The 17,011-nt window shown below is 42.3% G+C and overlaps 1 protein-coding gene across 2 annotated transcripts in view; it reads right to left on the bottom strand.

Moving 5' to 3' along the window:
- The window catches only part of VLDLR (very low density lipoprotein receptor), a 136,341-nt gene that overhangs the window by 20,545 nt on the left and 98,785 nt on the right, over window positions 1-17,011 (bottom strand). For both annotated transcript variants that reach the window (XM_077475019.1, XM_077475018.1), the window contains exons 11-14: window positions 14,281-14,505; window positions 11,899-12,017; window positions 5,837-5,976; window positions 1,191-1,332 (exon numbers count right to left, since the gene is read on the bottom strand). In XM_077475019.1, coding sequence (XP_077331145.1) covers window positions 1,191-1,332; window positions 5,837-5,976; window positions 11,899-12,017; window positions 14,281-14,505 — 626 coding nt within the window. The remainder of the gene's footprint in view (window positions 1-1,190; window positions 1,333-5,836; window positions 5,977-11,898; window positions 12,018-14,280; window positions 14,506-17,011) is intronic.

Here is a 17,011-nt window from a genome sequence, read left to right as displayed (position 1 = left end):
TAAAGAAGTATTCGATCCCCAAGCAAAACAGGACTTATGGGTTTCTCTACCAGGTACTGAGGCAAGATGTGTGCAAACCTGGTCACCAACTACAAGAATCAGGAGGGATTTTGGTTCACTCCTTTACAGATCTTTTTGAGCTGCCAAGAAAACCTTAAGGATTTAGAAGTTTCAGTTCCCTCCATACATTTTCTATGAGATCAACATCTGGAGACTGTCTAGGCCACTCCATGACATTGTGCTTCTTCTTGAGCCACTCCTTTGTTGCCTTGGTGGAATGTTTAGGTTCACTGTCATGCTGGAAGACCCATCTTTAAGGTGTTCTGGCTGAGGGAAGGTGGTTCTCATTCAAGATTTTACAATACGTGGCCCCAGCCATTTACCCCTCAATGCTGCAAAGTCAGCCTGTACCTTTAGAAGAGAAACAGCCCCAAAGCATCATGTTTCCACCTCCATGCTTAACTGTAGGGATGGTGTTCTTGGGGTCAGTTCACATTTTTTCTTCCTCCAAACAGAGCAAGTTGAGTCAATGCCAAAAAGCTCAATTTTGGTCTCTAACCACAGCACTTTCAATCATTCTCTGAATCAAGATGTTCATTGCCATGACTGTACATGTGCCTTCTTGAGGGGGACTGGCCACAATTGGAAGAAAAAATGCTAACTGAACCAAAGAAAACCATCCCTACAGTCAAGCATGGAGAGGGAAACTTTGCTTTAGGGGCAGTTCTCTGCTAAAGGTACAGACCGACCTTGCCACATTGAGGGGCCAAGGTTCAGTGCCAATGTATTGTAAAATCTTGGATGAGAACCTACTTCCCTCAGCCAAAACACAAAAGAGCGGTCATGGATGGTTCTCAGCATGACAATGACTCAAAACATACCGCCAAGCCAACAAGGGAGTGGCTCAAGAAGCACATTAAGGTCATGGAGTGGCTTAGATAGTCTCCAGACCTTAATCCTATAGAAAATTTATGGAGGGAACTGAAATTTTGAGTTGCCAAGTGACAGTCAAGAAACATTAAAAGGATTTAGAGAAGATCTGTAAAGAGTGGATTTGATATGTGTGCAAACCTGGCAACTCATAACATTTGTATCATGTGTTTTTTCCTGGATTTTTGGTTATCTGTCTTAAAATACACCTATGATGGGGGGGGGGGGGGGAGAAAGGTCACTCAAATGCAAGGCTTTACCTGTAGGCTGTACGAGTTCATGATAGACTATAATGTCTTGAGCATCATTTAAGTTGTTGACCAAGGTTTCAATCTCTTGTCCAGTAAACTTGTTTGCACCATAGATTGCTTCATTTTCACCATCCACCCAGTACACACGATCCTACACAATGCAGAAAAGCAACTATAGCAAGTGGTAGGATATAAATATATATATTTTTACACCAAGGATAAGGTTTCAAACTCCCCAGCACTGCCATAGCGAAGCATATGGCAGTATTGGGCATGTGCCTACACAGGTACTTCTCACAAAGCAGCACTGGAGTGCCTGAAACCTTTATTTTGGTATAGAATTGCCATGGAGGAGTTTGAGTCTGGATACTGAAATGTGCACTTAAGACCAATTTAAGAATTACGAACCATCTGATTGCTTTGTAACCCATTTCTCAACCTAAAACTGGCCTTATTGTGCATGAACATAAAACTGTACAAGTATTCAGATCGATGCCCAGGCCTTGAATACATCTCCATCCTAGGCTCAGACTTCACCCCAGTCTGAAAAATTCCCACTTCGTCAGGTCATTCAAATGCCAATTCACTACAGGTCACAGGACTTCATCTTGAAATCTTTAGACTGATTTTAAAGAAACATTTTTAGACACCAAAAAGATACGTACAATTCAACATTGTCTGCCTAGGTAAGTGGTCCAATCAGGTTTGCTTATTGTTGCAACTACTTCATTACTGACTACCAATAGTTTACTGCAACTGAAACATGCCGCTTTCAGCCATGGCTGAAGTAAAGGTACAGGCAACCTGTTGAAAAAGCAAAACTGCAAAGTCATAGTAGAGCTCATTTCTAGGCTAGTTGTAAAGAATGCTGCACATCTAAACCACACAGGAGGGCACCAAACACAAGACTATAGAAAGGAAAAACATCCACTTGGAATGCTTTAGCAAGGGCATCAGCATGTCCTGTATATGGTACTTTGTTCTAAAGCTTGTGAACTCCTTGAAAGTCTATGGGGGTCATTTACTAAAGGCAATCCACTTTGTACTACAAGTGCACTTGAAAGTGCAGTTGCTGTAGATCTAAAGGGGGGACCCCAGCATTTTAGCTTGCACATGATTGGATAAAGAAAAAAAAAAAAACAGCATCGCTTCCCTTCAGCTCTATAGAGACTGCACTTCCAAGTGCACCTGTAATATATTATATTGCCTTTAGTAAATCAACCCCTATAGTTGACCTGAGAGGGAGAGTATGCTCTTGAGAACTGAAGATCCTTTAAGTATATGTTGAACCTTTTAATGTTTTTGGTAGAGATGGGAAGGGTTGAAACAAGTGTCCAGTTTTTTCCATTTATGGATGCGAGATTCATTCTTACCTCATGAGCAGAGTCACTAGGACAAGAATTTTACAGTTTACGAAAAATAGGTACGGCCACCACACAAACCAGAATTTTGGCTTCTTCTGCATTCCATGTCACAAGACTGAACTCCTGTACTGTGCTCTATCAGTGTCTGGTTAAAGCTTGTAGTTTTCATTCTACTCCGACTGTCCTACGAGTCGGCAGGACTCCTGACCCTCTGGACTAATTGGTTTGATCAGATGCTTTGGAGACAAGGAGAGGTCTGGAGCCAACAGACCAGACCCCAGCTCTCCCAAAAAAGGACCCGTCATGGCTCAGGCCATCACAAGGGATGTTAATTCCTTGCAATGTCAAAAAAGTTGACTGCTACAGTATTAAAAATAAAATAAAAAAAATTGAGCATCTCCCCATGCACAAATGTGAACATGCATGTAGGTCTCCCACACATGTAAACTGTGATTGCAACACTCAAGAGGCATCGCCGTGAACATCAGAGCGAGAGCAATCATTCTAGCACCAGACCTCCTGTAACTAAACTCAACAGGCTTTTAAAGTATTGCCTATGGATAATTTAATGTACTGTAGATTGTTACAATTCCTCAGGCTTGCGCAGTTTCAAAGTGTGACGTGTTGGCATTACACAAAGTTAATGGATAGCAATTTTTAATTTTAATTAAAAAAAAACCCACTCCTGTGCAAATATTGCACAGGTGGTATCAATGCCCAGTGGCTATGATAAAAATATTGATAAGCAAGAGATCTGTTGGAGATGTGTTCATGCAAGAGGCACAATGCTGCATATATGAAATTTTGATACATGGATACATTTGTTCAGATTTAAGTCCAGCTTACCCCATTTGGGTACGTATGCATGCACACACACAGTGGATATAAAGTCTACACGCTAAAAATGTCAGGTTTCCGATGGGAAGAGTTCAGAAATTTTTTTAAACCTTTACTTTGACCGATAAAATCAACAACTCAGCTGAACCTACTGAAATCTTTTAGGTGGAGGGAAGTAAATATAAAAACCAAGTAAAATATGGTTGCACAAGTGTGTGCACTTTTAACCCTTTCTCTGTCAGGCCCTGTGCTCCATTTTGTACACTCAGGTGGCCAGACCATTTTTGAAATTCCTTTGCTTTTTTTATTTTTCATTTATAGCTTTCAGAGTTTGTGAAAGACCCCCCCCCCCCCCCAACCATATATTTGAATGGGGGAGAACAGTCACATTAGGGGTTACTGACTGATCAGCAGGTTGTAATCCGCTGATCAGAGTCAGAATTGTTCAGCAGGGTCTGCTGAACAATTCTGGTATAAGCCTATGGTCATTGAAGCGACCATAAGCTTAAAGGAGGTCCATACACCTTACAAACTTGGCCACTTCTGTAGGTCCGTACAGTGTACAGACTTAACAGTGAAAGGATTAAATATTTTGTTGAAGCACCTTTTGATTACAGCACTCAGTCTTTTTCGATAAGAGTTCATGAGCATGGCACATCTTGACTTGGCAATATTGTCCCACTCTTTGCAAAAACCCCCCAAATCTGTCAGATTTGGAGGGCATCTCCTGTGCACAGCCCTCTTCAGATCACCCCACAGATTTTCAAATCTGATTGAGGTTTGGGCCATTTCTAAAACGTTAATCTTTTCCTGTGAAGCTGTTGATTTGATGATATGAATGTATTATAAAAGATGAAGTTTCTCTTAATGTTCAGCTTTCTAGCAGAAGCCTGAAGGTTTTGTGCCAATATTGACTGGTATTTGGAGCTCGACTGTGGGTGTATGGTGTTTTTGGTGCAGTGTTTTTGCAGCAAACATCTTTTGGAATTATGGCTAAAAAGTTTAACCTTGGTTTCATCAGACTACCACATTGTCCCACATGTTTTTGGGAGACTTCAGATGTGTTTTTGTAAAATTTGGAATCCTTCCCAACACCCCCGGAAAAAATAAAAAAAATAAAAAAAAAAAACACAACACACACTTCAATCTTGCCACGCTACCTCATAGCCTAAAGTCTGACATATGAAGAATATGGGAGATTGTTGTCACATGTGCCACACAGCCACTACTTGCCAGATATTCCTGCAGGCCTCTAGGCAGCCTCCCTGGCCAGTTTTTTTCTAAACTTAAGGTATGTCCAGTTCTTGGCAATGTTGCGGTTGTGCCATATTTTTTTCCACTTGATGACAGCCTTCACTGTGTTCCATGGTATATCTAATGCCTTGTGCTTTTCTACCATTCTCCTGACCAATACCTTTTAACAATGAGATCCCTCTGATGCTTTGGAAGCCCTCTGCAGACCACGGCTTTTGCTGTAGGATGAGACTAAGAAAGGGTCAGGCAAGATCTACTAGAACAGCTGAAATTTGGGGTTACTCAGAGGCACTTTAAAAATGGTAGGTGTGTACCGACTCCTATTTAACATGAGTTTGAATGCGAGCTACATCCCCAGTTAAGGTGGAAAACGTTCTGAAAGGGTTTGTTTTTTTACATCATAGAAACCTCTCATTTTAACAAGGGTATGTAGACTTTATATTGTACAGTATCTATGTATGCAACTAGAAATGTGATGTTCTCTGCATCCAGCCATTTCTGTCAGTGATTTTCCAGACTTATGGATATTTGGACAAGACAAAATTAACAGACCAAGAACCTGTCTGAGGACGCAACTCTTCTAGAACAATTCCAGCTGAGGCCCTTGGCATTGTGGTGTTGATGTAAAAAGACCTTGACAGCAGTAAAACAAGACAGGTGCCAACCATTCCTTACGATAGCGTAGAAGGGTTAGAACCTGTTAACTGATATGCAGGGCTCCTTTAGCGCAACGATTCTCAATATGAGTGCTCAAGTACCCCCAATGGGCCATGTTTTGGGAGCTGCCCTTAGATAAAATAGCTCTTAATACCAGGTCATTTAAAGCAGCTGTGCAAAGGAAAAAAAAAAACTTGAAACATGGCCCACTGGGGGTACTTGAACAGTGTCAGGAAAGCGAGAACCTCCAAAAAGCAACAGACAAATGCCTTTTAGTAGAATAGAAAGGAAAATCTGAGAGCTTCTAGCCTGACAGTTTAAGATTCTTACTAGTTGTATGCTGAAACTTGACAGGACAGAAGCCTGTGAAACCCTAGATAGCTATAAGACAGGAGTTTTAATCCTTCCCAGCTTAAAACACACACACACACACACACACACACACACACACTTTAAACCCTCCTTTTCCATGCTGTCAAAGATAAAAGTTTTGGCCACACACAGTAACTAATAGCCAAGTCAACTACATGAAAGATTAAATACCTCAAAAATTGTAAGGGCAAGGGGATAAGCCAGAAATTCGTGCGATTTCAAGATCATCCGGCGGTCCTGGCCATTTAGATCCACACTGCAGAGCTGGTGCAACTTCAGATCAAGCCAATAGAGACGACTTTTCACCAAATCTACGGATGTAAAGAGTTTTTAGAGCAAAAAATGAATCTCAATGCTATTGGTAAAGACAGTTTTAAATTCCCTGTAAAAAAATTCTCTTTACACTACAAAAATCAGAAGGGAGAGCCTCATGTCCTGTACTGAACTCCAGGAAACATATTTTACTTGCAAAACAAAAATGTGCTCAGTTGCATAGTACAGGAAAAGCATTTCTACCAATGGTTAAACAGGCCCACGTAACTAAATAAGTTAAGACTCAGAATGAATAATCCACTAAGACTTGTATATCAAGAGGGAGGCCATTACTCTTTTGTTTTCAAGGTTATGTGGCACAGATGGCAAGTAAGCACCTGAGAATACAGTCCTGAAGCACCAACCACAATTTAGAGACACTATGCTACACACGATTGCAATACTGCCCAGCTCTGTACTTGTCAATTTGTTTATTTTCTGGACTGTTTTAGGCTCTTTGTAAAAGGGACAAAAAAATAAATAAAAAAAAAACATCCTTTAGACATGTTTTAACAACTCATCTGGATTTACCTGGCAATGTTGGTGTGAGGCAGGAAGACCCTTGAGGGAACTCAAGCACAAAGAATCCATGTTCCTATAAGCAGTAGAGGAGAGGTTCCCATTATGGCCAGACCGTGGAGATAAAAACTCCGTGGAATGTTTTGGAGCCAGGAGGGAAGGAAGAATATATAAGGTGAAAGGCAAAGTCTACCTTTGGGAGACCATCTAGTCTGTGCAAAAAAAAAAAAAAAAAAAAAAAAAGATATTTCCAGGATTAAAGGCTACCATCTCACTCCACACAAGTGATTGCTACCAGAAAGGTCACAAGGGGAATGTCCCTGGGAAGCAACCCTTTGAATCTCCAAAAAGTCAGATTAAAATCCCAAGGAGATACAGTGGAATGGTATGGTACTCAAGGCTAACTGGTGGATGAGATTGAAGGACAAGACACATCCCACTGAGTACTGCAAGATGAAAGTTCTTGCCTTACAAGCAGCAAGGCAGCCCTCCAGATTTGATTTACCAGACATCCCATGTCCTAAGTTTCAAGAGTGTAGGATTGACAGATCACTGGGGCCCCTTCTCAATCCTGCAAAAAAAGGCAATGGAGAAGTCCAACTAATCCAATGGTGTCAGCATTCAAGGCAAATGCTTGAGGGTCCCTGGACTAGGTGACAAACCTGTTTATTTTGGGATCTTCTGGTATTGGGGATTCAACAATCTGGTGTTCACCCATCTGTGGGCAAGGGGGTTCAAGGACACTTCCACACATGGAATGTGAATGACAGTCAATGTAAGTACTGCCCCATAGAAGAGAAGTTAGCTTTCCTGCAAACAGTGAGTTCTAGTGCCTCCTTGATAAATGTAGGCTAAAGCTGTGCCGACTAGGTGGAGCTTCCTCTGTTGCCCAAAGTCTTCTGCACTTAGTTGTCAGGAATGCTCTACAGCACAACAGACCGACATCCAAGAGAAATTACAAAAAAAAATAAATAAAAAAAAAAATAAAAAAAAATAAAAAGTGTATAGCATTTTTTGTACTCACCGTAAAATCCTTCTCCAATTCACCGACACACAGCTCCTCTCGAACAAATGGGTTGTTAGCCTTATCACTAGGAGACTACTAGGCATTAGTTGTAATACAACACTCGGAACTTGGTTCTGCCCAGGGGGGCGGTCCCTTGGGCAAGAACCCTCCCATCTGCAGACAGACCCCAGTACATCAACAAGCAGTATAACAAAGATAAAAGGGAGGGGCGGGTGCTGTGTTGGTCTGAATTAGAGAAAAGGATTTTACAGTGAGTACAAAAAAAAAACAAAAAAAAAAAAATCCTATTTTCTCTTATATTCACTGACCGACACAGCTCTCTAACAAATGGGACATCCCCAAGCAGTGCCAAACGAGGGGTGGGGAAACAGCAAAAAAAAAAAAAAAAAAAAAAAAAATAAAAAAAACTTCCACCATGGCAAGTGGGAACTAGCAAAACTTTACCCACAAAAAACAGTGCATGGGAAAACTACCACCACAAACAGGGTATCAACAGGAGTGATCACCCAAAACTGCACCAAAACTGCAGAAGTAATGCAACAGTGCATTAACGTAACAGTACTGAGTTGACAAAATCTCTCTCCCCCTCCCCTTTACACACCTGAGTGACAGACACTTGGTGTCGGAAGGCCCAAGACGTTCGATTGTCCTTGTGGAGTGGGCCGTGACTGGAAAGAGGGGCACCTGCCCCTTCAAGGTGTAGGCTTGTACTACAATCTGTCTAGACAAATACACCTTAAGAGCTTGATCTTCCGTCGACCAGAGGCCCTGAGCCAACTGAACCCCCATCTCTCCACCCCAGCTGGATAGGCTGGTGTCTGTTGTGATCACCGTCCATTTCAGAGGAAGGAACGATTTGCCGGACTGAATCACTGGGGATCTCAACCACCAGATCAGCAAGTCTGACTGGCTCACCTGGATCTGTTGATCCAGGGACAACTGAGATTTTTCCCATTTTGTCAAAATCTCCTTCTGTAGGACTCTGTGGAACTGGGCATAAGGTACTGCCTCGAAGGAGGCTACCATGAGTCCCAGTACTCGCATGCAGAAGCGCAGTGATGACCACTTGCGGTTCATCAACAATTTTATCTTGGCTCTGAGTCTGCAATTTGTCTGAAGGGAGAAACACTCTCGCTTCCCTTGAGTCCAGCAGCAAGCCTAGGTAGTCGCCACATCCTCCTCTAATTCTGAGGCGGAAGATGCCCTCAGGAGGAGATAGTCTAGGTATCCCACGATCGCGATCCCACGTTGCCGCAGCAATGCCAAAACTGGAGCCAATACCTTGGTAAAAAAAAACTCGGGGGGGGGGGGGGGGGAGGGGATGGGGCGGCGCTGATGCCAGACCAATAGGAAGAGCCACAACTGGTAGTGGGCTTCCCACTGCAAACCGCAGAAACTTGATGCCGGAGGCATATGGGTATGTGCGCATCCTGGATGTCTAAGGACGCCAGGGAGTCCCCTTGAGTGCAGCGACTACTGAGCGAACCGATTCCATTCTGAACCTCTGCACTTTTACAAAGTGATCAAGGGCTTTTAGGTCCAAGATTGGACATACCTCTTTCTCCTTGGGAACCACAAACAGATGTGAGTAGAATCCTTGGAAGCGTTCTGATTTTACAATCACCCCGCGATTCAGCAAATCCCTTACCACCCCCAAGAGGGCCTCCCGGCGAGCCAGGGATATGGGTATGCTGGAGGGAAAGAATCTGTTTGGCGGCCAAGAGAGAAACTATCTTGTAGCCTGTGAAAAAAAAAAATCAGATCACAGACCCATTGGGCTCCAAACTCCTGAAGGCGACCCCCTCACCCGAGACATGGGTAGGGGAAAACAGTCATGCGGTAGCACTTATTCGCAGGCTTATGGTTCCAGAGATGTTTTTGACTGTCGGGCTGGGGACATTTTGTCGAAGCTCCAGTCAGACGAAAAAGCCGTTTGCAAGTGGAAAAAGGGGGCCCTTGCCTACGGCGTGGCTCCTTAGCCTTCCTGGCCTGTGGGAGTAGAGTACTCTTACCACCGGTGGCATTTTTAATAATGTCATCTGAGGCTCCAAAGAGCCTGTCACCAAGGAAGGGAATATCCGATCGGGACAGGGAAGAGAAGAGAGGGAGGTGAGGGACCCCTGAATCAACCTCCCAGGGAATGCCCAGCTGCTCAGCCCCACCAAGGCAGGGAGAACTGTACTTACCAGTCCTGAAGAGCTGGGAGACATTCCATTGCAGAACTACTCACTGATCAGTACAGGGTAACTGCTGGCCCGGCATACTGACACAGACATCAGTAGCCCGGTCATATGTATGCCCCAGAGCATAAAAGCTCACGACCACCTCTGGAGCTGAGGTTTTGTCGTGGCCTGCTGAGCACGTAGCTGCGGCCTGCACACACTCGATGGCTGGACTGGGGAGACTACAAGGGTAAGGGTATCCAGCCTGTCACCCAGCCGGCTGTTGAAAGCAGATTACAGGATCATTCATCTTGCACAAAAAGCCAAGCTTCATCATATTTATAAAAAAAAAAAAAAAAAAAAAAAAAATGGACTGATGGGCCAGCAGGGTTCCTAGGTTGTTCTTCACTAGGCAGAATAAAACTGAGGTCTGTCTGCAGACAGGAGGGTTGTTACCCAAGGGACCGCCCCACTGGGCGGAACCAAGTTCTGAGTGTTATATTACAACTAATGTCTAATATTCTCCTAGTGACAAGGCTAAACCTATTTGTTACAGAGATGAGCTGTGTTGGTCAGTGAATAAGAAAAAAAAAATTCCACAGCTGCAGCACTGGGTTGACAATCCACCACAGAGTGAAGAAAGAAGGCCACCCCACAAGACCCAAGACCCTCATACAAACAGAGGGCTTCCTTTGGGCTCAGAGACCTGGCATCAGGACAAGGTCTGTCATGCAACAGAAAGGTTCTGGACAAGGTTGTGTCAAGCCTCAGATCCAGGTAGTCAGTCTGTCTTATGGGCTTCAGATCAAGCAGAGGCAGCCAAATGTACCCACTATGAGAAGTCTCCAGGGCAGGTGTAACAACCATGGGTCAAGAATGTTTTAGCCAGTATAGGGAATTTTAGAGACCCCCATACAGGAAGCCAAGTAGACACAAGAGGCATCAATGCTAGAGACCGGGGGGGGCTCTCCTTGAGCTTAAGGGAAGCATTTGTAGTAGACATCCCAGGCACAATGCTAGAGTAAGTGGTATCGGCAAAAGGCTGCTCACTTTCTCAGGCATCAGGTTTGGATATAAGGACAAGATGCAGGAAGGGAGGTCAGAGGGGCATGACCCTGTAGTACAAGGTCAGAACTCATTGTGGATGAAAATTTAGAGGCAAGGGGAAGCTGGGTATTGCTGATGCCCAACCACGAGGAAGAGTGAAAATAGGGGCAACCAGCAAATAACAGGGCACTAAGGCCTTGAACAGATTTACTACAATTCAAAGGCTGAGCTCAAGCTATGGAGTACATATGACCTTCGTCTATGCATTTATAGCCTGCCATGCTTGTGAACAAAAATGTCCCCTTGTAGGCTTGTGTTACTCATGACCTGTGAGTGCAATCGTAATCTTCAAGACCAGCAACCTACACGTGTTCTGTTTCCAAAGAGGAAGCGCATGCAAGAGCAATAACCACCCAGGATTGATGTGGTGCATGCTTGCATGTGCTTTAAGACATGCTCCAGTTTCCTCAGGTACAGCAATTTGGCACTTTTTTAATTGTCTTACCAACTGGCAACTGGTGTGGTACTGTGCTCCGAGTGGCAAACTGCCATCGACCCTGGCCATCTTGCAATCCTCTACTATGCCATTGTAAGGATGAGAGCATGCCCATTACCCCAAAAAAGGAGAAAACTGGGCACCTTTATGCTTTGAATGAGGTTGAGATTACAGGGTCTCAGACCCTGCACTCAACGTCAAGCAGGAATATAGGGGGAAGTAAACTTCATCCTGGCTTCACCCTCCACAATAAGCATACCCAGAAGCTGCATAAAGACCTACAGTGGCTATGGTGCAGCTGGGAGATTTGAGGGAGAGAAAAAAAAAAAAAAGGGGGGGGGGGGGGTGGAGGTTATATGGGATTTTTCTGTAGCCTTATTTTGGAATGTCCAATCAAATTAAGGTAGTTGCATATAAACATGCGTAATGATTGAAATAAGCCCCGTCTCCACTACTCTGACGAGTTACTAAAAAGAGCACAATGAGGCACAGCCGTTAGTCAAGAAAATGTATACTTAAAGCCGCAGGGCATTCTGCCAACTGCCTGCATATCTCAGTGACCACACTAAAAAAAACAAAAACTCAGGTTACCAATCTTGCCAAAATCGAACACTAAGGAGATTTGTCCAAGTCAACTTAAGAAAACCTTTACATAAAAAAAAGGGATTACCCAAAACAATTCCACTTGGGCGTTGGATATCTGCTGTAACCAGTGGATGTCTGTCCATTCCATTCATTCCGGCCTTTTCAATCTTGGCAGGTTCTCCCCAGTCTGACCAGTAAATAAATCTGAAAAAGTCAAACAAAAAATAAACAAAAAACCCCCACACAAGCCACCGTGTCCCACTCTTAGTTAGCTCTCCACAAAAGGAAGCCAAAATGCCTAAAGCTCTGCACATCAAATCTAGGGGGTGTGTTTGTCACTCTCCCATTTCCCCACACATACTTGCCGCTATATTAGTCTGTCAGTGCCCCAAGAATTACTCTGGGTAGGGTGAAGTGAAGATAGGACCTGGACCATTTTTTATTTTTTTAAGTTTATCTACCCGCTCTACGCCTTTAAGCCTAGGGAATCAATGTCTATAAAAAAAAAGGAAACAAAGAACCGCGCAATCCCTAAAAATTAATGTAGGGTGTACGTCCCTCACCGAGAGACTAAAGCTTCAAAAAACCAATAGTAATTAGAGTGTAATGCCCCTTACTACAGGAACAATCTGTGTAGTTTGAGACCACCATATATAAAAAATTAACTTGGTGAATGCCCAAATATTGTGTCATAATAAAAAATTATTCATAAACACACAAGAGCAACAATACCACACATTAAGTGTACATGTGAATACCTGAGTGGTGAGCCCCACTCTATAGTGAAATACAAAATATAATGAACAACATTGATGAACTGATTATATAAGGTAAAAAGTCCTTTCGTTATAGTCCTTGAAATGAAATCAGAAAAAAAGAATGATGAAGAACACCACGTGTTGTAAATAGCATCAACTTTCTGATTTATACTCCAACTTATGGACCATGCTGAAGTGCACCACCACCAAAGGGATAAGATGGCTCCTTACCAGATATCATGATAGATTACGCTTTTAAAAGGTCAAGCCAGGCCACATAGGTGCCTTCGTCTCCAGCCCTGTAATTTGTAATATATATATATATATATATATATATATATATATATATATATATATATATATATATATATATATATATATATATATATATATATATAATTATAATGAAGGTGATGACAATGGACGTCACTTCCGCCTTTGCAGCCACAGTGATCCGATCTCTGATTGGATATAGCGCATGGGGCGTAATCCAGCCTCCCTAAGATGGCGCAGAAACATTTTCTATTGGCCGCTCTGCGTGTGTTGGATGCGGCCATTGGGCAGTCATGTTGGACACATGTGTGTCACTTCCGGCATACGATTGAGAACGAGGCCTGGGCTTCCTATGGAGGAGGCTTAGGCCATTGTTTGGTATATAAGTATGAGGCGAAAGTGGCGTGTCACCCGTACCCCAAGACGACGTGATGTATCACGAAACGCGTAGGGTGGTGTGACACGCTATTGTTTGCCTCTTAGAATCAGTACAAGGATACAATTGTGGACTTTTGTGTTCGGCCGACGCTTCCACTTTGCTATGCCTTCTCTTACATCAATTTTGTAAGTGCATTTCTTCTTTTTTTTATAATTTTAATAAATGGTATTTCACTATTTGGAGCATTTTTCCTTTTTATGGTGAATTTTTGCTCGATTCATTGAACATCTTTTGAACAGGGATTTGATCCGAGAGTGCTAACAGGGCTGGAGACTAAGGCACCTATGTGGCCTGGCTTGACCTTTTAAAAGCGTAATCTATCATGATATCTGGTAAGGAGCCATCTTATCCCTTTGGTGGTGGTGCACTTCAGCATGGTCCATAAGTTGGAGTATAAATCAGAAAGTTGATGCTATTTACGACACGTGGTGTTCATCATTCTTTTTTTCTGAGTTCATTTCAAGGACTATAACGAAAGGACTTTTTACCTTATATAATCAGTTCATCAATGTTGTTTATTATATTTTGTATTTCACTATAGAGTGGGACTCACCACTCAGGTATTCACATGTACACTTAATGTGTGGTATTGTTGCTCGTGTGTATTGGTGTATTGGTTTTTTGAAGCTTTAGTCTCTCGGTGAGGGACGTACACCCTACATTAATTTTTAGGGATTGCGCTGTTCTTTCTGTTTCCTTTTTTTCACATGTATATATTATTTTGGTATATATTAGAACTGCAGCAGTATTGACTATCACACATTTTTCTGTAGCGCAACTTTTTTCTCTTTCCTTAATCAATGTCTATAGTCAACCATGGACGAGAGATAGAATAGTCCAATTGGATGACTAAAGCCAGAGTGAAAATTACTACAATCAAAAGAGGGAAAATACCCACAATGGTGCACAGCCACATTATCTGTGTTCCTTCCCTTACTAAAGAAAACACAATGACTTGCCAAGTCTTACTAATAAAGTTACAAAAAGGACAGATTACCCAGATATTGGATCAACAGCTATGGATGATGGATCAATCAACTCTGTGCTGAATAAGACCCTCTTTTTAGAGCCACTGAAATTGGACACGGAGATAGTCTTCAAGCCAACATCTGCCCAATAAATGTTCTTGTAGACCCAGTCAACAGCAATGGCTGCAGGAGTGTGCAGGCCTTCTACGACCATCATATGGTGTCCTATTCTGTCACGGATATCCACTGAAGCTCTAGGAGAAAAGAATTAACTGTTAGCAGCTTACACATGAAAGTAAATAGGTCATATCCAAAATGTTTCATAAAGCCATATTTGTTTTGCTCCTTCCCCACTCATCAGCCCCCAAACTGATCCCATTGTGAATACAGGATATGTCTGGCAATTGAGGAGCAAAGGTGAACCGACAGCTCCATATAGCAGCACAGATTATGATCCCTCTATGGGTGCCAAACTAACTAGGAGGAGCTATAAGTAAACATTGTATGGAGGTGGTGGAAAAAAAAAAAAAAAAAAAAAAAAAAAAACACAAAGTCCTGAAGGCTATACTACAGGACATTACAAATACAGACTATGCCAATCCAAGGCTCTGAAGCCCGACAGGTCAGTCTATACTGTACATACAATTTAAAGCCAAACATTTGTGGCTCTCAGTTTTTTTTTTTTTTTAAAAGATTGATTGGTCCTAGGGTGGCAATCAGGACACCCAAAAAACATGCGCCACATCTTAGTTTCGAATAGTGAGAAAAGGAATGGCCTTTATAAGGCACGTATAAAACATTGTTACAAAATTTATGAATTGCTCACAAATCAAATACACAACATTTATGAATTTGACAATACAATGAAAAAAAGAAAAGGACCCAATGATTAACCCCATATTGGGAGAATGGCACTTATGCTTCCTGTGGAGTATTGATGACTGAATTAGTCACAGGAAGTATAACAAGTGGCATTCTCCCCATATGGGGTTAATTGTTTTTTTGTATTGTCAAATTCATAAAATGTTGTATATTTGATTTGTGAACTATTAATAAATTTTGTAACAACGTTTTATACATGCCTATAAAGTCCATTCCTTTTTTCAGTATTTGAATCCTCAAAAGTTTTGCATAATTATCTAAAGTAATTATATAGTTATTGTATAAAGTAAACTGCTGACTCTGGAACAAAGAAGTGCCATACACAAGAGTGTCATTAAGATACAGGAAGTCACCGACCTGTTCTAGTACATATACGCCAATTCATGCAGGTGAGCCATCCTGCCACTGTATATGTACAACGGCTCCTTTAAGAGCCATAGCAGGCACCCACTGTACATAGCTGCGATCACCAGCCACCCGTGATAGTGGGCACAAGAGCTGAAATGGGGGATTTGTGTGTAAGCCCATAAATTCCTATTCTGACAGGGAAGGAGAAAGATAGTTGTTCCCACCTAGTAGGAACAGACCATCTGGCTGCTCTAGTCAGTCACGTGCCCAGTGTTAGGCCCCACACACTATTCCATTTTCTGCAGATTTACCAATACTATATAATACAAAGTCAAACCTTAAGTTTCAATTTGTATGCAATAAGGCAGTACATTGTTTTGTTAAATCTGAAGACAAAATTCTGCAGAAAATCTAATAGCGTGTATGGGGAATTAGAAAAAACACTTCACCCCTTGACTGCCCCCCCTAGTGTTAACCCACTCCCTGCCAGTGACATTTACACACTACTCAGTGCATTGTTATAGCATGGATCGCTGTATAAATTTCAATGGTCCAAAAAATAAATAGTGTAAGTCTGCGCAAGCCCGCAAAAAATTGCAGATAGCTGCCATTACTAGCAAAACATAAGCCATAAATCTGTTTTATAACTTTGCGTAAACCAGTGTATGCTTATTGCAATTTATGTTAACACAAATAGTGTTAAAATTTGTTTAACACAAATGTAGAATACATATTGGCCTCAACTGATGAAGAAATTTGTTTAAAAACTTTTTTAGAGGTAGCAAAAAAGTAAAAAAAGGTTTTTCAAAATGGTAATTTTTTGCACTATAAAACAAAGCATAGGCGTTTCAACTCCAGTCCTCAATGTGCCCCAACAGGTCAGGTTTTCAGAATTTCCCTCAGATGAAATGGCTGTGCTAATTACTAAGGCAGTGAAACTGATCAAATCACCTGTGCAAAATAATGGAAATTCTGAAAACATGACCTGTTGGGGCACCTTGAGGACTGGAGTTGAGAAACACTGGCTTAGGTGATCAATTACCAAAAGAAAGCGCTATTTGTGAGGGAAAAAAAAAAAAACCCAAACACACACCATTTGGGTACAGCGCCACACAATTGTCAGTTAAAGCGATGTAGTGCTTGCATCTCCAAAAATGGCCATCCTTGTTACTGGTCAGGTGAAAGGGAATGCAACAAATGGAAGACTCTGGACCAGAAACCAATCAGCCGTGGGCACAACGAATGTGTCCTCCTCAATGGCCACAATTCATGCAGCATCTATTGCTACACCTAGGGTTGGCATGGGCTATACTAGCCAGAACCCACTGTCACTTCATGTGCTGCCTCAAGGGTCATCACGTTAAAGACCTGGCCTTGCGTCAGTCATCTGGATCTCTAGTGATTGTTAGGTCTCGCTCCCACTGTGCCACAAAGCCAAAAGTAGGCTAGGAGGCTCCAGAGAGTGTTGCCAGACATGTTCCAAACTAGTTTTGAGAAAATGGTAAATTTACGTGTGACAGAGGCAATATC

The sequence above is a fragment of the Lithobates pipiens genome, unplaced genomic scaffold (assembly GCF_037356315.1).
Source record: "Lithobates pipiens isolate NorthernLeopardFrog02 unplaced genomic scaffold, aLitPip1_a1.2 Scaffold_13, whole genome shotgun sequence".
Classification (NCBI taxonomy): domain Eukaryota; kingdom Metazoa; phylum Chordata; class Amphibia; order Anura; family Ranidae; genus Lithobates; species Lithobates pipiens.
Note: the sequence above shows the minus strand (reverse complement) of the source record. Positions and strands in the feature narration are given on the sequence as shown.